Here is a 27,924-nt window from a genome sequence, read left to right on the forward strand (position 1 = left end):
CCAGGGTTGTACATCGTCGAATTCCACCAAACTGTAGAATTCTGCAATGGCGGCGCTGTGAGCGAATCAGAGGAGTCGTAGCAGCCCTCTGAGCCAATCACAGACGACAACATGGCGAATTCGACAACGCGACGGAATTCGACGACGTTCAGACTGGCATTGCGGTACCGAAGCAACTGTGCAGAGAGAGGAATCAAAGACGACGACGAAGACGCCCCAAACACGGCGTGCACGGCCAGCCGAAGAGAAAAAAAAAAACAAATGTCCGGCCGCGCGCCAAGGCTGGCGAGAATGTACTCGACTGTCCTGCACAATGCCGTCGACGACAAGCCTTCCTCCCCGGTAGTGGTCCCTTCCTCCGTCGCCGCCTCGTCGGTCGCGTTGATGTCGCGCCGGTGCAGGCCGTCCTCGCTCGAGGCCCTGGCCACGGACGTTATCGTGGCTCGGGTGCTGCCGGCGCTAGAGCGCGTCGTGCTGGCTCAAGCCGACGGGAGCTGTGTGGACGACGCGCTGCCCGAGGGCCGCAACCCGTTCGCGACCTGCAAGCCGGCCATCATCGAGTCGCTGATCGAGAAGTTGCAGAAGAAGCGCGGCCACCTCAACCTGACCAGCCTGCAGTTCGAGATACTGCTGTGCCGCGCGGGAGTCAAGAAGCTCGACCTCTTCCTCACCTCCGAGTTCCTGGCGCGAAAGGACGCACTGAGGTGATTTATCGTCGCGGAATGTATCAGTGCGGTCCGCTGTTAAGCGGAACACTCGCTAATGATGTGTCACGTGCGGCTCTCTCCACTTTGCCGGCGCATCTAGCTGCCAGAGTCTGTTGAAGCTGTGTCGATGCAGGTGCGTAAAAAAGTGCCACTAGCCACAAGTCGTCTGCTGCAAAGCCGTGCGATTGTACGCTTGCCAGAGGAAAGAAAAGCACACTCACGTGTTCCCCCTAACAGTGGACCGCACTGTACAGCCTTTCACTCCACGTGTCGCTTGCGATTGTGACGGGCGGTAAAGCGATTGTCCTTGTCCGTCTTTCTTGTTTCCGTGTTTTTATACGCGCTAAGTTACTACTTCAAATATGGCCATTAGTGCCGACGTGTATTAAATGAATAGGCCTGTCAGTAGCAGCCTTGACGTGACAATAGCATAGCGCAGTCTACTTTTTATGCATGAGCTATGGAAGGGACACAAGCTTCCTGTACTTTACGTCCCAGTCTGCTTGTGCTTGCGCTGTTTATTTTTGTACTGAAATGAAAACTAGCATTCGCCAACTCGTCACCTTGCTTGTAACGCATAGTCGTTAGTTATCGCGAAGAAAGGGAGGGAAGAGGTGAACTGTGTCACTAGCTCTATTGTTTGACAGCGCCAAGGTGGGCCTCTGCGTGACGCGGGATTTTAGCCCCGGCCTCCGAGATCACACACCGCGCGCCGGTCGATCTCGGAGGCCGTGTTTTAGCACAATAAACTCAGGATTGTTCGCCGTGATGGTGCTGCGGAGAACTGTCAATAATCGGAGGTAAAGAGACAGGAAGGTTATAAGAGTACAACGGAATTGCATCTTTTTTGCTAAATGGGGTGTACTCGTGCGTGCTAAGTACCGTAGGAACGGTTACTGTTTTGCTGCGATATCAATCATATCGACACTCGAGGCGGGCTCGATCTGCCGCCGTTGCCGCCGTGCTGTCCGGTATCAGCGGCCCGCGCGTGGAGGTTTAGAAGGTCTTCCGGGACGCCAGAGAGGCGCCGTGCCCCCTAGCTAGTTTAGCTGCAAAAACGACGCAGCCAAGTGCACGGCTCCTCTCACTCCGCTCAATCGGCTCTGCCGCAGAGTCAGGGCAGCGTCGTCTCCCATGCTGGCGTGACCGTTGTGCGCCTTTATATACGGTAACGTTCTCGCTGGCCAGGAATGTGCGTAACACACTGTGGTGCATGAAGATACAGAGATCTTGAGCGGAACGGACAGCATGCACTTCGACATACAAACGCCGGCGGTTTTCCTTCTGCCGCATCTTGCGCACCGTTGAGGGTGTGGAGCCTGCGATGCCGGTGGCGAGGAGGACATCGGTGCGCACCCTACGGTGGCGGCAAGCGTTGGGAAAACGCTCGTCACGCCAGCGAACGGCGGTACCATCTGTAGAGGGCGCTACGCGCCATGCGTTCTATATATGTGATGTTGTCCAATAAAGGTGTGGGCATTCGTTTGGTCAACGCGGCTCCGAGTTACTTTGGTAGACACGGCTAGCGTCTGTCAGCACCCCACATCGTACATGCTGTCAGAAGTGGCTGCTGTTCGCTCTCTCTAATGTTGAACAAGCCGGACGCTGCATTTGCCGGGGTACCTGGACTCAACAGCCATCGAGCTTCGACTTAGCCGACCCAAGTGCATGGTCTACCTGGCTTGAGCAGTTCGAGGACTGTGCCTACGATACAGGATCACGTGTGGCGGTACAGCCACTCGTTGCAGACAGTATGCTGCAACCACACGAGCGCAAAGACGTGAGCCATTGGTGGTAACGAAGACTCAAGAACAAGCATGGCGAGAAGTAGGAATGGACTTGTGTTGTTACAAGGGGCACAATTACCTACTATTAGTTGATTATCGTTCTCGCTACCCTCATGTCATCTACATGCGAAGCACGAACTCTGAGGCGGTCATCAGCGCAGTCAAAAGCATTTTTGCTCGTTCTGGAATTCCTGAAGTAGTACGAAGTGATAATAAACTGCAATTTGCTTCACATGCCTTTGCAGGTTTTGCGAAGCGCTATGGATTCCGACACATCACCTCAAGTCCAAACTACCCGCGGTCAAACGGGGAAGTTGAAAGGGTGATGCGTACGACCATATAATTGTTTGCGAAAGCAGACGATCCTTTTCTGGCTCTTCTGTCGCACAGAGACACTGCAGGCGTCACATGGTTCAGCCCAGCGCAGCCACTGTTGGGTCGCAGCTTGCGAACCAGGCTTGCCAAGACAGTCGACCGCCTGGAACCGAAGTGGCCTGCGCCAGACGATGTCAGGTGCAAAGACAAAGAGGTGAGAAGGCGGCAGAAGAAAGACTTCGATCGCCGTCATGCCATGATCGTCCTTCCTCCGCTGCGGCCGGGATATGCGGTGTGGGATCGAGACGTCAAGGATACGACGTGTGTTCTCAGCCCAGTCTCCAAGCCCCGCACGTACGTCGTGGAAAAACCCAACGCGGTGCTTGTGCGTAATAGGATACATCTAGGCCCCTATTCAGACTCAACGATGAGCCAGCTCAACGATCCAGCTCGGAGTGAAAACCGTGAGGGGCACGAAGAGCAGACCACGGTGGCAGACGCCAAGGCAACAGCAACACCACAAGTCTCCAATGATTGTGCAGTGAGAGTCACCAGGTTTGGACTTCGAGTCAAGACTCCGGGACGACTTGACTCGTCAAGTGTTTGGTGTTTCTTGCGTGCATATCTCGGGGGAAAAATGTAGAGGGCGCCACGCCTTCTATATATATGGTGTCGTCCAATAAAGGTGTGGGCATTAGTTCGGCCAACTTGGCTCCGAGTCACTAGGGTAGACGCACCTAACGTCTGTCAGCACCCTACATCGTACACCATCGAATCGCCCTACGCCAGCGCTTTCTTAACACACTGTATGAGGAGGTCTACATGACGCTGCGCTTACTGTGCTTCATCCGTAGGGGTGTGCGCCGTGTCGGTTTCGAGCGGCGTCGGCGGCAGCGGCGTGGAATCCGAAACCAAAAATTTAAAAAGCTGTTTGCTACATCCTTCTTCGCTAAACTGGTTGAAAGTCTGGCTTTTTTCATACTAATGGGCTTAGAGGACCGAATACAGAGGTGTTGAAAGCGAGAAAAATGCGAAACGTTTTGTGAGTCTTATGCTTTTCAAAAACCTGACATGATGAAAAAAAATTGGGCACATATCTAAAAACGTCCACGTTGAGTGTGTTTCAAATCATTCCTCGACGAATATGCAGAGACTTGCTATTTTCTCGCGTCGTAGTCGCAATTTTTTTCTTTTTTTTTGCTATGCCTCGGTTTATATGAGATTCTTTCATTGAGTAAACAGTCAGTGAATTCGTGTAGAATTGCTAAGCCAGCACCGATGAACGTGACACGTTCTAAATATGTTAACCTTGCTTCCACTTGTTCTGAATGAGATTGTGTTTATACAGTATGCTTTACGTAAAAATTAAGCTGCCAACCAATGAGCAGATGTTATAACGCGCATTTCCGACTGGAAAATAAGTGATATCACTTGTTCTGAATATTATTCACCTTTTGCTCATGTAACTTTTCTTATAACGTCCTTTTTCCATGAAGAAAAAAGAATCAAAACAGTTTTTTTCTCTGCAGCAAGTTAAATTTTTTTTTTCAGCTGAGATGTTATGATGCGGTAGAAAATAAATTTGCTCAATTACTTAACTCGTCGTCGCCAGGTTGAATGAACGAAGTTTGGATTAGTATGAATGCAGGCATCGCTCGGATGCACCATTATTTCCGAAAAAAAAAAAAACTTTTTAACCTACACGTCGAAACTGTTTTATAGTTCAGTGCAGCTATCGGTGCTGATTGCATTCAATTTTTATATGAATGCTTCAAAGAAAGGGCACCACGTAGTAGACATGCAAAAAAAAACATTAAATGTAGAAGTGTAGAAAAGCTCCTTCGAATGCAACAGCCGGAATAATGCGAAAACTTCCGTTGCTACAAGTTGCATCACTCGCGCTGATGCCGCTTCCAAACACATTGCCGATTCTACCTGCAACTACAGTGCCCGCGGCCCTCAAGCCGTGATTCCGACGTTCCGAGGTCGCCTTTTATTCTTGTTGCGCCACATTGCGCTTTTGAAGGAGAAGTTTCGGAATCCCTCGTTGGCGCTGACTTGTGACGCCACGCATGCGCAGACGCGTGGTTGCTTTTGCTTCTATTGTGTCGCCTCATTGCGCCCCTTCTTGACATGATTCTATGCTCGAGACAGGCACAAGAATTGAGCAAGACAACACAACATCTCAAACGGAGCTGGATATCTTTATTCCCTTAGGCTGCTGAGCACGAGGTCGCGGGGTCGAATCCCGGCCACCGCGGCCGCATTTCGATGGGGGCGAAATGCGAAAACACCCGTGTGCTTGGATTTAGGTGCACGTTAAAGAACCCCAGGTGGTCAAAATTTCCGGAGTCCTCCACTACGGCGTGCCTCATAATCAGAAAGTGGTTTTGGCACGTAAAACCCCATAATTAATTAATTAATTATCTTTATTCCTATTTCAATGGCGCACCGAGCTCGCCGATAAGAAACATCGGCGGCGGCGGCAGCGGCGCAGCGATGTACCGGCGCACACCTCTATTCACCTGTCGGGCGAAACTGCTCTATTTTTTTTTTCTCGTTAAGAAGAATTGAATGGGTGTCAACGTATAGTCATGCGCTCGTTCCACCTCACCGCGTATATCTTGTCTGGAGACTATACTGTAGACACGTGAACACTGCGTCAGTACAGAACGTCGCGTATGCGCTATTTTCTTGTTAAAAAAGAAAAACCGTCCGCTTACGCTCACGATGGCTGCGCGCCTCTCGGTAAGACGAAGTTGCCGCCGCGCGCGCAACGCAAGACAGCCTGCCTTGCTCGATACCGGCCGTGGCGACCTCATTTGTAGTGAAGAGAAATATAAAAAAGGTGCCCTTGTACTTTGAGTTCGGCGCACGCTAAAGAACCCCGGGTGGACGAAATTAATTCGGAGTCTCCCACAGCGGGGGGCCTCGTAATCATGTCGTGTTTCTGGCACGTACAGCTTTAGCGGACGTCATCGTATGTATGTACTTTATATATACTACCTTTGCTAACAAGACACGCGGTGCGTAAACGCATTATCATGGACAATTTGACCTGCAGATGACCCGTCAGTTCGCAGCAAACCGCGACTGGGTGTTCTGCGTCTTCAGGCACAGTTTCAGGAATGTACGCATACAGGGCTCTTAAAGAAATACACGCGACAAACAAACACACGCTGACTCGCACCGTAGGGCAAGCTATCACAACGTCTCCACGTACTATCTCTCATTCACCAGCTCGCTGAGCAACCCGCTATGGCAAGGCGAGGAAAGTGCCTTGCAGTATACACGTCTCATAGGGAAATGTCCTTTTCGAGTACCGGAAACTCCATTTGGAAGAAATACTGTTCGTAACATTTAGCTCTATTTTCGAGAGTCATCATACTTCTTGATAAGCCCATTAATTTTGGGCGCAATCGGAGCCAGCGTACTCTGTCGTTAGAGTTAACGTATCGGGCCGTACAGGAACCAAATGGGGTGCATTGTCGGAGAAGGGTTGCGAACTGAGCTTGTTGGCACATATTTACTTGGATACTTGGGAACAGCGCGGAAATAACGGCACACGTGTTGTCTAGCCGTGTCCCATTTTTGTTTCTCAATGCGAAGCATTTCTCTGCCTATAGTGGGAGCCAAGGCGGTCCGAACGAGGTCACGCGCAAGGACGTGCCAATTTTGTCGCCGCTACCCATCCAGGACGTCCCGGACGTAGTGCCCATCCCGGATATAGTGCAGCTCGAAAAAAAAAAAACCCACCCGACATTGTGCAAGCGAGCACCGGAAATAGTGCGAATTAAGGCGACCCGCGGCGGCAGGTGATGCACGTGGGCTCCAACGTGACGTCATTGTCACGTTGTCACCGTCGTCATTTCTCTTTCGTGGCACTGCGATGCTTCTTTCGTCCTCTTGCGATCGCCATCTTTCCGCCGTACTTGCTTTGTTGCTGTCACTGCGTGGTCGTATCGTCGTCGTACTGTCATCGTCGTCACCGTCGTGACGTCATTGCCGGCATCGCGTCATCATCACAAACTCGTCGTCATGGCGTCGGGGTCGTTCCATCGACCTCATTTTTTTTCGTGGCGATTGCATTGTCGTCACGCAGGCGTCATCGCGATTCCACCTTCGTAACCACTTTGTCGTCGTTCCACTTTGTCGCGTTCCAGAGCAAGAACAACGTGTTGTTATTCCGGACACTTCCGCAGGCAGTCCTCCATGCAGGGAACAAGCTAGCGCTCGTCGGCGCGTTACATTCGTTTTCAAAACACCCGCGCTCCACACGTCACGTGGCTACGTCGCATGAAGTAATTTCCGGTTAGGCCAGGTGTATTTTTCAGTTTCCTTTTTGTTTGTAGCTCATCTCTTCCCCTTCTCACTCGAATGTCAGCCATGCAGTCACTGTACGTGCTACCAAACGTACATGCCACCAAAGGTCGGGGAGGTTAAAAAACCTCCCTGCCAAAGGTAGCGAGGTGCGCGTAGGTCCACCATCTTACCTGTCAAGCAACCGAAAGCTATGCGGCGAAGCCGCACTCCGGCTTTTTGCAAGCGGCATGAATAGCATATTAAACGGCACTTTTCTACTGCTTGTTAACCGCTTTTCCACCTAATTGCAAACAGGGCGCATCAAAACGGCGAACTATGTCACACCGTCTCGAAAAAAAAAATCAAAAAAAAAATGCTGCTCTCCTCAACGGGCGGCGTTATTTGCGACACGAATATTACGAGTTGTTTTTTTGGGCTCGTTTGAGCAATCACGAAACTTTTGACCTGATAACTTAGGGACGAACTGAGTATCCTAGGCATGCCGGCCAAATGCAGCACTCATTAATCTCGACGGCAACATTAGATCGCACTCCGACCAGTCTCAAGGAGAGTGTTTATAATGTTTCATTGAGAAAACAAATCTTACAAAATGTCCGGAGTGAAATCTACATACATGTAAAAGGGACAGTGTAAGCTTTAGAATAAAGTAGTTTATTCAAAATTGGATAAAAGTTGGCATCGGAAGTATAAGCACTTAGATGCTCTAATATTTTATTTGCTTAAGTACTGTTTGGCATTCTGAGTTTATATCAACAGAGATATATAGGCGACTCAGAGCTATTCCGTGTTCTGTTCTAGACTGTGAACGAAAAAAAAGTGCCGATCTGCAAGTCCAACAGCTTTTAGGCAATAAAACCCCAATGCAAGTTTCAGGGAAAAAAGTGCGTGCACTCATATAAAACACGATCACGGCACAACATATCCAAATATCTTAATCTAGCGAGCTGCCCATCAAGTTCATGTTCTCGTTCACACAGAAAGCTGTACTGAAAATAATGAGGTCTCGTCCTAGTTATGTGCCGGAGCTCTCAAGATTTAGGTGTTCCGAGAGCAATTTTCTGATAAATCAACATCCCACTGTTGGTATTTAAACTCTGTTAAACCTTCATATTTGCAGTAGACATGCACCTAGCACCCATTTACCAGCAGGCACTGGGTATCACAGCCACACTTGCAAAAAATCATTTTAGTATGGGCCTTTTCACTTTCGAGTTTCTAAGAGCAGCCTTGTGTGGGTGTGTAGGGAATTCTATAAAGTTATTCCATCAGAGGTAAGATACAGCTGCACTGCATAATAAAGCAAAACTGGCAAAGCCCTTAGCGTATCTTACGTGACGACACACGGGTCTCTCTTGCATACTGCTTCACATAAGCAGTGGCAGATGAAACACAATTACTGAGTAATAATATGTATTGTGTCCAGAAGCAACACCTGAAGCGGTGCATTATTAGGAAAAGAAGATGCGAGCTCGCTGTTTTACGACACTTGTGTGAAAGTAGTGTGGTGCATTCCGTGCACAAAACTGGCAATCCCAGCTAGAACTTTGCTATAGTTCTAAGAGCTCACATTATTTTCAAAAAAAAAAAAAATAAGAAGAAGAATACTTGCAGTAGCCTTTCATCTTCACCCTGTCAAGTTTTTAGCACAGCCGACAAAATCACTTTGCTTTGAGTCAAGCAATTTCATCTGAACCACACTTTATGCAATATGCAGTTGACTGAAAATAACTCTTTGTTCAGGCGTCCTTATACTTTCAAAGTTTGAGATTCTTCCAAAGTTTATTTCGTATTTACAGTACATTTACAGCAGGAGGCCCAAAAGTCGAAACTGGAAATAGGGCATCCTACAGCTACATGAACAGAGTATTTAAAAAAGGGTAATTACAACAATACGGGGTGCAAAAAAAGGAACAAGCAACAAAAAAGAAACAAATATGCAGTGATAGGTTCTGATACAGAATGGCTAAGGATCTAAGAATTCAAACATGTGCTGTTTTAACATTTCTGGGACTTGTACAATGACATTGGTGATTTCAGTGCTGGACACAGGTGGGAGATGGCAAGGAAAGAAGTTGCTTGCCATAATTAGTCCGTGATTCGGGCAGTAATAGATAGTTTGAAAAAGCAAAACGCGTCATATTATTGTTAGTAATTATATCTTCAGGAAGGAAATTAACAAATCCATACCTATTAATGGCTTCAAAGAGGAAAACCAGGATGTAAAATTTATGTAGTCTTTCAACAGGTAGGATATGCGGCGACTAGAACAAAGGCGCAAATGGTTGGGCAAAAGAAGATAAAATGATGATTCTAAGTGCTTGCTGTTGCATAGAAACACGTCTACAAAGATGAGTTCTGTACGTACCACCCCAGGATGGGATACAGTTATTATTATGGGATTGCGCAAATGCGTAACAGATTGAGAGCAATGTATCTAGACTGAAAAATGGTCGTGTTCTGGTAAGTGCTCTTATTCCAAAACCAACTTTAACTACACAGGCAACATGATGATTGAGCTTAAAATTCGACTCAATGGTCACACCTAGAAATGTAGCACTACGTGTTTGTGGTGTGGCAACATTATTGATATGTACTGATAGGTCCGAATGAATTTTCTTTGAGGGGCGTAGAATACCACAAAATTGGTTTTAGACGAATTAATTTTAATGCAATTAATGCGGCTCCAGTGCTTTAAGGATTGTAACAACGGGTCGAGATTCGCAATTAATTCAGAAGACGTGTTACCAGAAGCCATGATGGTTGTCTCGTCGGTGCACAAGAGGCATTGGTCTGTATTCAAATAATAGTGAAGGTCATTATTATATATATAAAAAAAAGCAGTGGTCCAAGAATTGAATCTTGGGGCACTCGTTAGTTTATGAGGCGACAACGTACCTTCAATACACACGCTCTGATACCTGTCAGATAAATAACTTTTAATAATGGTTAACGCCGGACCTGTAATGCCATAGCTTTCGAGTTTAGAAAAAAATGATATAGTGATTAATGTTGTCGAAGGGTTTGGTGTAGTCTATAGAGACAGCTCCAGCTATCATACCACTATCAAGTTGTGCTCTGATCCAGTCAGAGAAATATAAGAAGAAGCTTTTTATCTAATGTCCTCGACGAAAACCAATATTACCTTGATATTAACCTTGGCGTAACAAGTCTGTATTTGCATTTCAAGTAATTTTTCTACAACCTTTCTTAAGAAAGGCAATATAGGTAAAGGGCGGTAATTCTGCATTTGTGATCGACCCCCTTTCTTAAATGTCGGATTTACCTTAGCCCGTTTAATTGGACTGGGAAATACTTCTGTCTCAAAAGTTAGATTGATGACGTGACAGATAGGTTCGGAAATAATGCGCTTCACGCTTTTAGTGTAAGACGAATGTATCTTGTCTAATCCAGCTCCTGTATTGTTTAGATTGCTTATTACACCTTAGACTTCATGGGGCGTGCAAGCGCTCATGAAAAATGACTGCGGCTGACGGGTTAGTACAGGAGCTTCAACGAACGCAACTGTTTCAGAGAAGGAAAAGAATTCACAAAACTCATTCAATATCCTTAGGGGATCTTGAAGAGTTACTTCATTCATGGTGACAGAGGTAATAGATTGTTGACTAGTCTTCGCGTTTAAGAATTGATTACTCGGTTTCCATTTTCTTTTGGTATCGTCACTACATTCAATAAGTTTTCTTTAAAAAAACAAGTTTTTTTCATTTTCAAGAGCCTGGTTTAGTTGCTCAGATAGAAGCTTGTAACGGTGCAAAATGCGCATTATAAACGGTTTCCGTTTTGTTTCTACAAGTTGTATAAAAACGATTTTAGAGGGCTTGAAGAAACCCAGGGACAGCGAGGCGAGCCGCACCTCTTTGTCATTATATATTTTGTACAGGGCGTTACTGCACTTGTCATAACGTATGAGAACTTATCGAACGTAGGCCAGTTCAGCCTCTGAACTAGCAAGAACAGTTTAGAAATCCGCTCGTGCTATTTCATCATTGTAAGCCAGCATACCAAGGTTCGACGTGATATAATTGGTTTCGTTGTCGCTGGAACACAAGCCAAGGTAAAAGAACACAGGATAGTGGTCAGTGATGTTGACCTCTGCAACTCCAACATTTGGTGACGGCTCAACGTTAGATAGAATAGTGCCCAGCAAAGAATACGTATCGGCCGGCACGCAAGAGAGTCAGTATGTTTACGAGAGACTCAAAACCGCATGCATTAGATCCGTTAGTAAGCTCTTCATAACCCGGATATGACTCAAGTAAATTGACATTGAAGTCTCGTAATATTAGTGCGTTTTTGTTTTCATACGATATATTTTCTACTGTTGTTGCGAAAGAGTTGCAGAAGTCAGCAGCTGAGCATGATGGGGATCGCTTAACAGTGCTCAATATTGTTTTCTTTTAGTTGTACTGACACAAGGAATTTTCAATTTCTAGCCATAATGACTCCCATTTGCTCACCTTAATGCTTAAATATTCACGCCTGCTCTATGAGAGGGAAGATGAAACGAACGTGGCAACGCACCCATGAGGACTATGAGTACGATGAACAAATTCAGCTTTGCAACCGTGCCAAAAGAACAGTTTTTCAGTAAAGCAAGGTTTCTCAGAAACAGATAAGTCAGAAGGGGAGGTTTGTTAACTGTAGGAATGCAGCGCCGTCGTCGAAATGTTCCCTGAGGCTTGGAACACTGAAATGTACAGCAGAAGAAAGACTACGTCTACCTAACTGATCTGCCAGAACCGAAGTTGAAAAATAATCCATTCACTCGACGGTCGCTGTTACTGAAGCTTAAGCAAAAGCCTGCAGATCCTTGAGAGATGTTATTCTGAACACAGCGCTGCGAAGACCCCTCAGTGAGTTTACAAAGAACACCGGTGATGCAATGCGGTGACAGGATGTATGTTTAAATTATTCTCATTTCATTACCTATTGCACCATGACAATTGTACGCAATTCTACCGGCATGTCACTGTGGGCCTGTTGTTGCGTACATAAGTTACGCTTTCGCTGCTCACAGTGGTGCATCAAGTGCTGCAAGCATGCACAGACACAAAACGGTTGTACAACAGCTAAAACTTTAGTAGAGAAAGCTCAAATTTGCGCCTAACCTATGGAACGAAGTAAAAATAAACGAAGGAGGTAAGAATGAAAATAATTAAAATTTTGAATGATGCACATCTTCAAATCTGTCCAAAGTTACAAAATATACTTACACAAGAATCAGCATGACGATTTCGCGTTGACAATTGTGCCTCTTCATGCTCAGAATAAGCTTATAAGCTTCTAAGCTGAGCACAACTGACAAATGTCCATTGATAATACTTGTACTCACGAATCCATGACGTCAAATCTCTTTAAAGAATGTCTTAAGTGAAAATGAAAGCCGAGTTGATCAGCGGCTTGAAAGGGCGATAATTTTTCATTGTATTATGCTATCAAAGTTCTGGCGCAAAGCTTCGCCATGGTGTTGTAATTAGAGAAGCAATATAGCGTGTGCAAAATGCATTAAGCGCAATTGAGAAATTTAGCAATACGAACGATCAATGCCACAATGGTTTAACTTGTTCACTATAGCTTCGTAAACTCTGCTGTTTAGGTGAATGCAACAAGTGGCAAACAAAGCGCTGTCGTCTTTCTTGCTTAATAATTTGATAATTCTTTGCACGTCCTCCCCCTACCCCCCCCCCCCCCCCCAAAAAAAAAAAAGAAAGAGAGAAATTGTGCATGCAGAGACACTTAAGACTGATTGCGTATGGGAATGCGAAAGCATGGTACCATTTGTCGACCTCGGAACGTCATGAACGCCCTCGTTGTACACACGCTCACGACCTGGCGCGACTTCCTCCCCATTGGCCGTGCCCGTCACGTGCCTGATGACGCAGGCACCAGGCCGCACGTTTAGACAGCCAGATGACTGCGACGTGACGTGTGCAACGACGCACGCAGCAGGCACACCTCTAGTCAGGCAGAATCGCGGAGCCGCTGCGGCGTCAGGGAGGCGGGCTCATCTCGCACCCTGGAGGCTCGGATTGGATTCCTGTCCAGCGCGCAATTTGTCATCAGCCCGTTCCTTGTCCACGCATGCCCTTGCCTGCGTTCTAACTGCGCCTCAGTAAAGCCAAATCAAAATGCGCCAAGCTTCTCAACGCGCTCGCGCGAGGAGTTCCTAACTAGAACAACCCCTCAGCGGCGTTCGATTGGACATACGTGTTTTCGCATCCACAACTCACGAAAAGTGCTTAGGTGTCTTTGGATTTTTGACAAAGGAACAATTTATAAAGGGAAAATCAGACATCCACCCGCTCGTAGCAAATGCTACAAAGGAAACCCATACGGGTTCCTCGAAAGAAAAGCCTCGCAGTTGAAGGAAAAATCGTCCTGGTCCGGGACTCAAACCCCGGACAAGCGCCTTTCCGGGGCAGTCGGGGCAATATGTGCCATACAAATGCCGGACAAAAAAAAATACAATATGTACCGGGTATCCCCCTTTAAAAAATACGCAGGTCCAACGCACATCTTGGAATTCATGTGAAGCAAAGCTTTCGTGAAGCGGTAAATCGAATGTTATAAATTGGCCCATTTTACTCCTGCGTCCTTGGCATAAATGAAATTGGCTTGCGCGCATGCGCTTTCGCGCACCAACGCTACACGTAGTTTCATACCTGCGGCGATAATCTCAAACGGCTATAGTTTGCATTGGCACGTCAGCTCTTATTGCGGCTTGATGGTCAGAGCGCCAGGCTGCTCCCGTGAGAGGCCTTGGTTCGATTGCGTCATCGCGCAGGTAATTCGATTTTCTTTCTTGAAGTGTGAGCTTTTCGGCAAGGCACCGGTAGCACCAAGCAGTCACTGTCGTGAAAGTCCAGCAGGGTTCGCAAAGAAAGCTACGCTTAAAGTAACACCCGGTTTGGACAACCCGAATTACAGGAAATCAATGGCGATGGAGCGGCAAGTGCATTAGCATTACGTCGAACGTCTCTGAGGCCCCGGATCCGTGATTTAAACTATTTTCACCACATTGTAAGGCGTTGTTCAGGAGCTCACTCGATACGCACCATGCCTCTTCGAGGAGCGATATATATATATATATATATATATATATATATATATATATATATATATATATATATATATATATATATATATATATATATATATATATATATATTGCAATGAAGAAGGCAAGAGGACGACGAAGAAGCTGAAAGCCACAGTGTTGGTGGTAGCCACGCGACCCAAGCGCCCGGATTTTTGGCCCGCCGTTTCTTGACACTCGCCTTCGACGTTCCTCGCCGTTCCTTGACGTCTGCGCGCCAATAAATCATGTGACATTTGGTGGAGGTTGCGTCGATCTCCTGCACCACCCTGGAACTTCGTTCCCGGACGCTCACTTCTCTTCTTGCTCCCATTATGGCCAACGACATCTCGACTCAAACTAACCCTTCGGCCGCCCATGCCACCTGCATGCGGCACCGTGTACCATCAGCGGAATGTGCCCATCTTCAACGGCTCCGGTGATTCAGTGTTGAAGATTGGTGGTCGACGAACGAGGGCGTCAGCGCCAACAACAAATGGGACGATCCAACGAAATTGACTCACGGCATGTTTATCTTGCGGACATGGCGGAACTGTGGTATCACCACCACGAGGCGGCCATTCCCATTTTGTCCGTTTTTAAGACTTCCATTAAGGACGTCTTTCGTCGGCCTACGGCCCGCCAGCTTCGCGCCGAGCAGGGCTTGCATCGACGCGCGCAGCATCCCCACGAGATTTTCATGGGCCACATCGAGGATGTGCTCAACCTCTGCAATCGCGTCAACCCCAGCACGACTTAGGATGAGAAAATCAAGCACATATTGAAGGAAGGTATCGAGGACGACGCTTTCTAGATGCTGCTCGCCAGAAATCTCACTACGGTCGCTGCACTCGTCTGATGGTGTCATAGCTTTGGCGAGTTGCGCAGGCAGCCCGCCGCGCCCTCACGACGCCCGATGCACTATGCAGCTAGCTACCCGCCATGCCGATCAACAGCCGCTGCTCTCCACAATCAAGGACCTTATCCGTGAAAAGGTAGCGCGTCAGCTTAAATTACTACCTCTCACGCACGAGCCTGCGCAGTCTTTGGCTCCGGACGTTCAACATGTCATTCGGACAGAGGTTGCTGAGTCCGTCCCGCCGATATGCCTCCACAACCACCCGTCACTGCACCGCTTACCTACTCTTCCGTCGCGGCTCGGCGACGGACATCTCGCCTGCATGTCGTCGGAGCACCGCAAGGAAGTGTGGATTTGTCAACCCCTTAACATTCTAACTTTTCCATCAGCTAATGCAGCTTCAAGAACTCGCGTCGCCAAGCCACCCATTTCAGTATTCGAGGCGATCTCCTCTTTTATCGAAATTACGCGTCTGATGGCTGGAGGTGGCTGCTAGTGGTACCCCGCCACATGCGCACGGAAACCTGCACTGCTTTCCACACCGACCCGGAAAGCGCTCACGCCGGCGTTCTCGAGACCTACAACCGCCGGCGTCAGCGATACTACCTGCGCGAAATGTAGACATTTGTATGCAAGTACATACGTGTACCTGCCTGTCAGTGGTGCAAGGCTCCACCTCAATGCACGGTCGGTACACTTCAGCCTCTTTCTTGACCAGCCCGTCCATTTGACCGCGTCGGTATCGACTTATACGGCCTGCTTCCCTTGACCACATCCAGGAATAAGTGAATAATTGTCGGCGTCGACCACCTCACGCGTTACGCGGTGACTACAGCTTTGCTCACAACAACAGCGAGAGACGTTGCGTTTTTCTTCTTACGCAAATTCGTCATGCGCCACGGTACTCCCCGTGAGTGCTTGAGCGACAGAGGACGTGTTTTCCTGTCTGCTGCTATTCAAGCCTTGCTCGTTCAGTGCAGCATCGATCATCGCATGACATCTGCAAAGTATCCGCAAACGAATGGGCTAACTGAACGATTAAGCCGCACTCTCGGTGTTATACAATGTACACCGCATCGGAACAAGCCAGTTGATACACTGTCCTTCTTGTGTCGCCATGGTCGAGAAATCGTCCATGTGAATCGCCTCAAGCCCTCTTATGACCCCGCTATGCTGTCAACTCCTTAAGTCGCCAGGACGGCTAAGCTATTCAACGGGGGCCAATGTTATGAAGAAGGCAAGACGACGATGAAGCATCCAAGTAAGCAAGCCAAAGTGTTGCTGGCAGCCACGCGACCACAGCTTGCGTTTGCCCGGATTTTTGCCACCATTTATTGACGCTCGCCTTTGACGTTCCTTGTCGTTCCTTGATGTCTACACGTCAATCACGTGACACACACACACACACACACACACACACACACAAACACACAGAATATATATATATATATATATATATATATATATATATATATATATATATATATATATATATATATATATATATATATATATATATTGTAAAGGGGGTTTATTCGGCTCGTAGAGCAGCAGCGACAAACTCAGCACCAGCAGATAGGGCGCAGCCAGCGAACATATATATATATCCATATCCTCTCTTCTAAGCTCTTCCATCACCTCTTTACCTCTACCCCACTTCACACAAATACACTTTTTTCCACTTTGACATTACTTATGATGACATATCAAAAAGGAAGATACAAAACTCGAAAACGAGAGAACCTTCTCGTAGGCCATCGGCTGTGCACCCCGTACTGTGCACCTTCAGGAGGTCTTAAACCCGTGCCGCAGGTTCCCCCGCATGTTCCGGCGCATCAGCACGTTCGGCGCCGAGCTGACGGACCTGTCGCTCGAGTTCTACCTGACCTGCAACAACGACGAGCTGTGCGCCATGCTGGCGACGCTGCCCAACCTGCGGCACTTCTTGGTCGCCTTCGAGAACCTCTCGGACCGCGTGCTCGAGACGCTGGGGGACAAGTGCCCGCAGCTGCAGAAGCTCACGCTCTGCGAGACACCCCAGGTCGGTACGGGGTCGCCGGCCGCGTTGCTTAAAGAGACACTGACATAGAAAAAAAACTGCAGCAGGGCAAATGAGTTGAAATCTATATGCAGCGAAGCTTCGTGTGAGCGCATAGAGAGTCAAAACAAGAGCGCGTTTCAGAGCCAGCACGCGCATACGTACGTAGCGCAGTTCGAATTCATTCTATCCGCAAAAAGCGTTTACTTCCTCATTACCGTGCACTGCGGATGCGCGAACGCGTGCTATGTGGTTTCTGTTTGTTTCCTTGGAACGGCTGGCGCCGACGCTGCCGCGGATGCGCAGTGGCGAGAGCCATCTTGTGGTGATGCAAGGAATTAATCCAGCGGCGCACGTGGGGCGCGTGCTTGGCTGTAAGTGGTTGACCTATTCGACAAGAGAACAGCCAGGCCGCAGCCACGGTCGCAAAACCCGGTGACGTTCGCAAAGCTTCGCTATCGAAACTGATGTTACTTGTAGTGCTGCGCCTGTGCACATATATTTTTCAGTAAAGGGAACTTCTCTTAATGCAGCACACTTTTCCGGTGCCTTGAAGTTTAACGAGATTCTACCATAAATCAGTCCGGACTGATAAAGTATTTATTCATAACGCTCTTTATCGTTTATTTGTCAGCATAAGTTGTTTAGTAGAATAGAAAACAAATGTGAAAGTGTAATTTTGACAAGAAAGGGGGCCTCAGCATCGTACGTCATGAATTTCAACCTTTGTTCCTCTTGGGCATGGTGGCTCAGTAAACGTTCCTTGAGCGTTCAGTCATTGACTATGTTAAAGTACAGTGTCATTCTTTATGGATAAAATTCAAGTACATCTAAAGAGAGATTGCTGAAATTCATGATCTTACGGCCTGCTTGTTCAAGAACTCCAGGTATCGCCACCTGCCTTTCATTTTTTGGGTTGTGTCTCTCTTACCAAGTCTCTGTCCCGTACTAATATTTTTGGCATTGGAGACGGTTATTTAATACCAGACCGAAAATTATTGTTGTCCTTGGTGTTCATTCAAAGCCGACATACACAGCTATATAGGCAACAGAGAAAACAACATGACACTGGATATACAGCTGAATGATTGGCAACTCGTATTTGACACTGCAGCAAGTGCGTGCGAGACAGCACCGTTGCACTTGCCTAGCAAGGCCGATGAGGGACAATCGAAAAGAAAATCACTAATCCAAACCTGCGCGGAGCATCTAAATCCTTTTCCTGTCAAAATTATCAGCCGTGCTCTTATGCGCAACTCTCAGTTTCAGAATTGGGTCTTTGGACCTACGGAATATCTGTAATATCCGTAGTCGACGCCTCACAACTTCTGGCAGATAATGAAACTTTGCATTGGGCCTGGTGAGGGGCCCTTCAAAGAAGCCCAGGTGGTGGAAATTAATCCCGAGTCTCTCCCACCAACCGGCGTGCCTCATAATAAGATTGTGTTTTTGGCGTCTAAAACTTCATAATTTTATTCAAGTAACAATTTTTTTTTCGTTTGAGAGAAAAAGTATTTTTAAATATTCTTGAGAGGTTGAAGCTCAGGCGGGCAATAATCCCCTAGCTGGGTATCCCTTAGTATAGGTGCACAAATTCGCATTTGTAAGGTACATTGTAACTAATACAATATATAATGTACATTGTTACCTTTTAGAAAGTTGAAATATAGAGGTTGCGCCGTGACATTCTATTCTCTAAAAGCAAATTAACCTCTAATAGACGTATTAAAGTTAGGGGTTACTTCAGTTACTGATAAGGATCTTTTTCTTTTTGATTGCATTCTATTTTTATAGCCAACGTAGGAAATTTACAATGTCCTACTTCAAGATATCCTGCATCTCGAATCAGGCTGATATTGTCATGCCAGCCAGTTAACTGATTCGTTGTCACCTCAGATTGTTATGCCGACGTTTAAATTGTTGGACTAAAGAAGAGACTTCCATAGTCAATACATGCCATTCAAACTTCGAAGAGAGCATGTATTTTGCTCGAATTTATTTCAGTCCCATAATTCAGTGAGAGGAAATCAGAGGCAACTATAGCAGGCATCACAACGTTGGTCGAATTCGGGATGCAGAACATTTTGAAGCATGACGTAGTGATAGATTCTCTTGGTTAGCAATAAAAAATATGGTGCAATCAAAATAAAAACATCTGCATAAATAGCTTAAGTAACCCATTAATTTAACATATCCTTTTAGGTACAGTCACTACTGGACCGGGCGTATAACTCAGCTGTATATATGGCGGGCTATCGTATGTTTATGTTGCTCGCATGGACTTCACCAGGCGGAGTCCAGCGGCCTCCCAGCTGGAATCGTTGCTCCCACACAGTAATTCTGCTTACTGGAAAAAAAAAAGCAAGGGCATATACGAGTAAGCCCTTCGACCAGATCTGGCAGCGCTACTGAAGCCGTTTTATCACGACACGATTTTTTCATTTGCCGCGTACGTGGAACTGTCCCGCAGGTAACCGACGCCGGTCTTCGGTCCCTGGTCGACGAAACCGGAACCAGAGGCTGCCGGCACCTGGTGTACATCTCGATAGAGGGCGCACCAGTCGGCGTCACTGTCAGAAGCGTCGTGTACCTCCTCGAGAAGCTGCCCCACCTGGAGGCCATCCACCTGCCCTCGCTGGACAAGGCGCTCGTGGTGCTCAACGAAATCAAGCCTCCGGACTTCAAGCTGGCCTTGCGCGAGTACAAGGACGTGAACGTGTTCAGCGTGCAGACCTCGGTGCGGCCCACCATGCGCGAGTTCCTCGCCAAGAGCATCGAGCTCTGCCCCCGACTGCAGGCCATCGACATCGAGGTCAAGACCTCGGACGACATCTCGCCGCTCAGGCTGCTGGTCGGCCTGACTGAGCTGTCCATCCGGACGGCGGAGTCCACCTCCGAGTGGTTCTTCTACACGCAGCTGGAACCGGTCCTCCAGGTGCCGAAGCCGTTCTAAAGCGAACGGCTTTCTTTGAAGTGCAGAATGCCGAGCGTGTTGGTATCACGTATACTGACGAATCACGCTATTGGGGCTTTCTTTGTCTCTCTCGCCCGCTTTTGTGGTCGGTGGTCAGTGGTCCGACTTTCAGCGCCTTGCAAAAGCACCGATGCAAAGTGCGCGTGTGGTCGCGCGAGAGCTTTGGAGCTTCTGAATGCTTACGTGTTACGGTAGAGCCATCGGTAAGGTCGTCCCTACTCTTCTGCAACCACCCTTCCTTCAGTCACATGGCAGATGTGTGAGCGGATGATGGCGGTTTTCTTCCACGCGTACGCTTCGTTCTCTGCGGAATGGCCCGACTGAACAACAAAAGCGACCTAAACACCCCTCACTGCAGCGTACGTACTACGCCTTCGAGCGCGTCATCCCTTCAAATAGAGCGAACGGATTTCTAGAAGCGCTCGGATATACGCTGACAATCGTAGTGGACGCTTTCATGACCATGTGATTTTGCTTCCTCGTGGTTCGAGTTATGCACTCATTCCTTAGTTAAAAGACCCATCGTCGAGCACCATCGGAAATTTTATTTATACGCGGGAAGTTCTGAAGCGCCGTCTAGGGAACGTCTTAGTGCAATAATACATATATTGTTTTCAATTTGGTTCGTTATTAGAAGAAACTAAACCATACTTCAACAGCACAACAGGGATGGACAAAGATAACACAAGAGATGTAGTGCTGTTGCGGCATGGATTGCTACCCATAGGGGAATTAACATCACCTGTCATCAAGCTGCTGCAGGAGGCGAGCGTCACTGGTAGCGGAGACACTCTCTCTTTGCCTCGACTACAGAGTTAGCAAGTGACATAGCCAGAGGCCTACGCAAGGTCTACGTCAGGTCTTCGCCTGAAATCGCACCTTAATCCTTTTCCATTTTATTGCTGCTCGATACACTTTCATGGGCTGTTTTGCACCTTCTTCACTGAATCATTTACTACTAATGCCACTTGACATACATCAGCGACGTTGCAGGCGGTGCGCCTGGCGTAGAGGAGTTTGTGACCTTGATTATACGCCGCCCGTGTTGCCTTTACGTGTCTTCCTTCTGTGTGTGTTTTAACTTGCGGCAAAAAAACATGTCTTTTAAGCGTGACTACCTCGAGAGAAAGGGCACACGGGCTTGTGTTTGAAATTTCAATTGTTCTCACGCCCTGCCAGTGGCGTAGCCAGAGATTTTGTTTGGGGGGGGGGCTACGCCACTGGCCCCATGTATATATATATATATAATATGGGGCCAGTGGCGTAGCCAGAAATTTTGTTCGAGGAAGCTTTAGCTCGGGTGCTCCTATTTAAATACATGTAGACGGGGAATTCGTTTTTCCCTGCAACCACTTCCTCAAATTTGAGGAGGTTTGTTGCATTTAAAAGAAAAAGTTTAATTCTAGTGACTACTGGTTTCGAATTTTTCATTGAGTTGGTCAATTATTTATTCAAAATTGGCCAAATCGAAAATTTTCAGAAAATGAAACTATCACGTTTAAAACTCCGTGACTCAACAATGAAAAATGATATCACAATTCTGTGAATTGCATCTAATAGTACATCTACAGCGGACGAAATGGATATGTTACACATGAATCTAAAAAAAATTTAGTATTGTGGAAATACGGCTTGTGCAGAACCCTTGTACACAACGTAACCAATTCACGTAAGATACAAATTGACATAGCAAACTTGTCCGCTTTGACTGTTATAATAGATGCCGTTTACAGAACCACAATGTCTGTTCTTCATGCAAAGCTATTAGTTTATAAACATCGTGCTTCTATTTTTTCAAACTTTCGAATTTTTCAAGATATTTTAAACAAAATTCAGGCCCTAAATCGAAGTTGTGTTTCCAACAGAACTAGGATTTAACTTTCTCTCTCAAATGCAACGAATCTCAACAAAAGCGATTAGCAAGATTATCTAAGAAGAGCGTTTCTGCATTTTACAAGTATTTGAATAGGCCGCGTCGGATTGGGCCCGAGCTAAAGCTTCCTCTTAAACAATTTGTCAAGGGATCAAATCCATGAATAATAACTGCATTGTCATTGCCAAAGATGCTGCAAACGAATTTTTGAACGCTACGCACAGTCAAAACAATAAAATATGTATTTTTTCATAAAAGCATATACTCGTATGTCCAAAAAATTTTGCCCAAAATAACTGGTATCAATGCTTCCATATTTTTGTCTATTTAAGTAAAGAAAATATCACACGAACTTTAGAACTATATCAGTTCGAAACCAGGAAAGCAGTGCATACCACTGATATGAAAAATTAAAAGGCAATGAACTGAACAAGTTGAGGACAAATATGTTAACGAAACTTTGTCATTCAAGAACCGTGCTTACATTCTTGTATATATGCAATGGCCAGTGAAAAATCTCAATGACGCTGTAATTTGTTTTAATGTATTACGCAGGAGCAGCTGTCACTGGTCGTGTATCGTGAGTAATTGCACCGAAATCATAGTCGCAACAGAGGGCATGCACGTATAAAAAGCAGGAATTCTGCAAGATATAAGAGGGCAAGTCAAATGAATATGAGCCAACAACGGGGTACTTTATTTAAAAGTAGTCTTCATGAGAATTTAGACATTTGTCCCATTGACTAACGAGTCGCGTGATTCCCGTCTTATAAAACTCCTTGGGTTGCTGCTTCAAAAAGTCTGTATCTGGTTCCCTTGAGCTGTTTTTTCGGCTGCCCCAAAATGTAGAAGTCGCAAGGTGACAGGTCTGAGCTGTATGGCGGATGCTGCAGCGTTTCCCACTTGAATTTTGCCAGTTTTGTATTAACCACATAAGCGACGTGGGGACAGGCATTGTCGTGGAACAAGATGACCCCATTCGTCAATTTTCCACGTTGTTCGTTCTTGATTGCGACACACTGCCGTTCTGGCGTTTCACAATATCGGAAACAATTGATAGCCTCTCAAGATTTAGCAAATTCTATCAGTAATGGACCCTGACGACCGAAAAAAAAAGTCAACAACACCTTTCCAGCGGAAATGATGCCCTTTGCGTTCATCGGGCGTGGTAAATTCGAATGTTTCCACTGTAAGCTTTGCCGTCGTGTTTCAGGCTCCTAGCAGTGGCATAAAGGTTCGTCCCCGATCACAAATGCAAACAAGAAGTCGTCATCCTCATTGTGATACCCGATCAGATGAGTCAAGGCAGCGCGAAACTTCTCCGTCTTCTCGCGATGGATCAAAATCTTGGGGAACCATAGCGCACCAAAGAGCCGATAACCGAGAAGCTCATGAATTATGGCGTGAACCGAACCGTGACTGATGTTCAGATGGTCTGCCAGTTCATCGATGCTTATGCTCCCTTCTTGTTTCATTAGCTCATGAACCTTTGAAATTGTGTGGGGGGTGATTGCACGATGGTTTTGGCCCGGTCTTGGAATGTCTTTACAACGTCCTTTAAACCGTTTGCTCCAACGCTTCACAGTGGTCAATGATATGCCGTGTTCAACGTAAACGGCAGCCATACGGCGATTAATTTCTGTTTTGGAAACACCTTTAGCTGTCAAACACTTCGCGACACCGAGCTGTTCACCTTTTGAAATGTCCATTATGCGACGCAACCATATTCAACCCAGTGTATGAGAGCATTAAAGAACAGTTATCTTCACACCTGCGTGTTACTTTTGTAAATGAGACATGCGGTTGTCCTACGTGCATGCCTCGCAGATAATGAACCGAACCATTATTGCGCGGTTAGGGTAGGCGCACTTTCATTTGACTCGCCCTCGTACATTAGAAATGCAAAGATACAATGGGATATAGAAATGCGAAAATACGGCTTGATAAAGGACAAAAAAGTGTCACTGGAAACAAAGTTCACTGCATGCATACACAAAACCTCGCAACAATATATTTAAGTATACGTATAAGTCTCCAATGAGTCCATGTATGTAAGAAAAAGTAACTGTATGTATGCGTCAAACAAGGCAAATAAACATGTTGCACAATCATATATTCACAGAATCCTAGATTCCGCCCCATTCCATCCACTCCCCCCGATGTATTGCGCGCGACGGAAGGCGGCGCGCTTGCTCCCCGCTTTTCTCCTTTGCGCACACAAGACTGAGCCACCATCGTCGGCTCACCCATTCCACCTCCCGTCCTACGCTTTCACTCGCACATACAGCATGCAGCGTGTGGTCACGATGTTATCACCCTTGGACTTTATACGAAACATGAGGGCGATGGCAGGAATGCGCCTGGAGTGTCCATATAATTGCTTTCGGAATAATATAATAAACGTATCCGGCAACTGAAGCGTCCCGTCGCCCATTACTTTCCGCAAAAGAAGTATCAAAATCGAACTTTCACCATGCGACAATTCGCTGCGCTGCAACAATGTATTTTTTTTCTGTGGGGCGGAGGCACCGAAATGAAAAAAGAACGCATAGGAAACTATGTTGGCCAGAATCGAATGCCTACATCGGGCACCTAATGGGGCTACGGAATTAATACCGAAGAAAACATGAGACGATTGGCCCACTGAGAACCATACGCATACTGCTCAGTATCCTACACCGGCGAAACAAGACTTTCCGGAAAGGTTCCGCTCAAGGAACGCGGTGCAATCCTTCGAGTCCCCGCAGTGATGGCGGTGAGCGACCTTTGTTTTTTTTTCTTTTCTTCTCGTCTGCTAGCCAGAAAGCTTCAAAAACTCTGTCAGGTGAAAATCCACTCTGCCAGAGCAAACCGAACGCCCACCGAAGTGCACCGCATGGTGGTCGGTGCCATACGAGAAAAACATATGCGCTCTGGCTCGCTCTGGCAGCCCGTGGGTAGGGTAGCGAGAACAAAAAAAAAATTGAAGAGGCTCAATGTGTCCTCGGCGAATAAAAGTCAAAGCAGAAAAAATAAATAAGAACGTAGTTACTTTGGCTGGCTTTAGTGTCTTGACATGGATGTTCTGGCGTAGGTTAAAAAAAATGTTGATATTTTTTTTATGTGACATGACGGCACAAATGAACCACCACAACGCATCGTCTCATTGGACCTCGCTGCGTGCTTTGTCAACTGGTCTGCTAGTATGTTGATTTTGGCTTATCTCGTTGTATGTTCCGATGTAAGACTTTAGAAAAGTCAATGAGCCTTTGGCGTCAAATGTTTATAACAACTTTAAACCCACAAAGTTCCGCAATTGAAAATTTAAAGCACAACTTTGGAAATGTCGATGCACGTTTCACATCAAGAGCTTATGATATTTATACCCATAAAGTTTCGCAATTGATATCCATGCGCTCCATAGATTCCGTGGCCTCAGTGAGATGCCGCGGCGAGCCCGCTCACCATCAAAGCGCCCTTGAAACTTTGTGCTCGGATGGGACTGCTTGGCATTATATGACTGCCGATGTATGGGCGTTGCCACGAAATCCAGCCCGAGTTCGCAATCTTCGCGGTTAAATGTCTTTTCGATCGTCAAAAAGACATTCTAGACAAAATCCAGAGTGATTTCCGGCGCCGGGGGTCGCTTTGGTCGGCGGTGCATGGACAGCACGAAAAAATTTCGGGGGGGGGCTGAAGCCCCATGAGCCCCCCCCCCCCCCCCCCCCGGCTACGCCCCTGCGCCCTGCATACGTTGCACACGCGATCAGACGTATCGGAATGCCGGGGACGTGCTTGGACTCGTAGGAAGCTGAAAATAAAAAAAAGGAAAAACTAATCCGCGAGTAGTCTGAACGCTCGATAGACCACTTGCAATGCGGCTTACTTGAGGTAGCATCGGAAATACGGTCATTGGAGTGCTGGTGTCGGGGTCAAACCTAGTGTCGTAGCCAGGGGGTGGCACACCGGGCAACTTGCCTTCTCCACCTACCCCCGAAATTTTCGTCAGTAAGCCGCGTTCCCAGCCCCTCTCTCCCCTTTCTACTCCACCCTAGCAAATTTCTGCCTACGCCACTGGCCGCACCAGTAGCCGGTCCCGTCAGAAAAATACCGGCTGATTGCAGACCCCAGGGGATAGGCAATCGCGCAAGATAACATTGGTGAATACAAGTTTGAATATGTAAATTGTGTCGTTTTGATATCCTTCAGGAATATGATATTTTATCTTCAGTGCACATCCTAAATGCGCCATCACCCGCGGTGGTGGCGTAGTGGCTTTTGGGTTGCGCTGCTAAACCCGAGGGCGCGGGATTAAATTCCGTCCGCGGCGTCCGCCATTTAATTGGAGCGAAATGCAAAAACGACCGTGTACCCTGCATTGCGTGCACGTTACACAATCCCTGGTGGTCAAAATAAATCCGTAGTCCCCCACTACGGCGTGCCTCGTAATCATATAGTGGTTCTGGCACGTAAAAACTCCAGAATTAAGTGCGCCATATATACGGTACCAAGTTGGAATTCTGCAAGTCCAACTTTGTTGTACATATTTACAGTTATATTTGAGTGGAAACTTCAGGGACTCTATGGCCAGGCTCCAAGAGACGGAGATGAAGCCCAACTGCGTCTTTGCCAGTGATCAACCATACACGCAAATGTTCGCTACACTCGAAGTTTCTCCCTCGTTTCTTCCTCCAGGAAGCCGGACTCAGACTGACCTCGTTGAAGCTGGTCATGCCTGACGTCGACTTGGCCGCAGTGGACGCGGCCTGTCCGAGCATCAAGACGCTGCAGCTGATCGCCATCAACATGTGCTGGAAGCGCAACGGCGTCAAGGTCAGGGACCAGCCGTTCGGCGAGCTCGAGGCACTGTTCCTCGACCCCGAGAGCCCGCACTCCATGAAGCCGCGAGACCTGGGCCTGCTCTTCAACGGGTCGTACGCCCTCAAGGAGCTCGTGCTCGGCTGCTGCGACAGCTTCGACGACGTGTTCGTCATGGAGGCACTGCAGAGGGGGCTCTTCAGGCACCTGACGCGTCTCGAGCTGCACAACCAGCGCAAGGTGGGCATCCTGGGCATCCAGCAGCTGGTGCTGCTCGACGAAGTCCTCGAGTCACTCACGCTCAAGGACTGCACGGCGCTGAGCGCGGACGACCTCGCCTTCCTCACCGGATCGGCGTGCGCGCTCAACTTCCAGCTCAAGGTGCAGACGTGATGTGTCCGAACGCGGTGTTCAAAGAGTGAGCAAGCAGTGCAGGTTACGTGCGACCGCTAGGCCTCGGTTAAGCCGCGGCTGACTGGTGAACGCTTCCGTTTTCGCTGCACTAGCTTGTGGGTGGTTGCCGTGCTCGAGGAACGAATGTGACCGACAGTGAACGTACTTTTTTTTTCTCGCGCGTACTGGAACAACGAACAAAACGCGACTTGGAATGTGGGCGGGTCTGACCAGTGTTTTGGCACGAAGAGTGTCACTCAGTGTCTGCAGGTAGCCGGCCGGCTTCTCGTTTCGTTTACACGAGACAACACTTCAAATCTCTTGAACATAAAATGCTGCAGGAGGTCTTGAATTGCCACAGCTTAGGTCCCGAGGAACAACGGAGGCCCAAGACTTTTGGACGAAAGGGCAAGGTAATTGGGCTGTGGTCAGAAGCGACTCACAAAGTAACGTGATCGCAGGCTGAACTATTAGTTTCCGGGCCTTGCGCATATCCAAGGCTGTGTGTTGAGATGGAGTGCAGCTGCTACCACGCATGGCTATCGTAGCACCTATATGCACACGTTGAGCATGTTTTTTTTTTCATTGCTTCTTTGCCTAAATGTGAATAAAGGTGTTTACAGTCAACAGCGTTGTGTGACCCATTCGCGATCTTATCGGATTGCGAGTTTGACGTTCAATTACTCCTCTTAAACATAACGGAATACGTGTTCTTGCGCAGACGAGTGTGGGCGTTTGGCGGAAGACATAGACGGAGAACAGTAG

General features: G+C 47.3%; 1 protein-coding gene across 1 annotated transcript; it reads left to right on the top strand.

The window, feature by feature from the left end:
• Nucleotides 1–172: 172 nt before the first annotated feature.
• LOC135899395 (uncharacterized) lies at nucleotides 173–27,786 on the top strand. Its single transcript, XM_065428649.2, has 4 exons — nucleotides 173–704; nucleotides 16,897–17,125; nucleotides 19,593–20,057; nucleotides 26,644–27,786. The coding sequence occupies exons 1-4, from the start codon at nucleotides 262–264 to the stop codon at nucleotides 27,157–27,159; spliced, it is 1,653 nt and encodes a 550-aa protein (XP_065284721.1). The 5' UTR covers nucleotides 173–261; the 3' UTR covers nucleotides 27,160–27,786.
• The last annotated feature ends 138 nt before the right edge of the window (nucleotides 27,787–27,924 follow it).

This window comes from Dermacentor albipictus, chromosome 10, assembly GCF_038994185.2.
Source record: "Dermacentor albipictus isolate Rhodes 1998 colony chromosome 10, USDA_Dalb.pri_finalv2, whole genome shotgun sequence".
NCBI lineage: Eukaryota > Metazoa > Arthropoda > Arachnida > Ixodida > Ixodidae > Dermacentor > Dermacentor albipictus.

What these genes read in the sequence shown, in the direction of transcription:
- LOC135899395 (XM_065428649.2), top strand. Translation starts at nt 262, where the DNA reads ATGTCCGGCCGCGCGCCAAGGCTGGCGAGAATGTACTCGACTGTCCTG. An exon ending in GCGCGAAAGGACGCACTGAG is followed by an intron (nt 705 to 16,896) that starts GTGATTTATCGT and finishes CCCGTGCCGCAG; the next exon opens with GTTCCCCCGCATGTTCCGGC. An exon ending in AGCTGGAACCGGTCCTCCAG is followed by an intron (nt 20,058 to 26,643) that starts GTGCCGAAGCCG and finishes TTCTTCCTCCAG; the next exon opens with GAAGCCGGACTCAGACTGAC.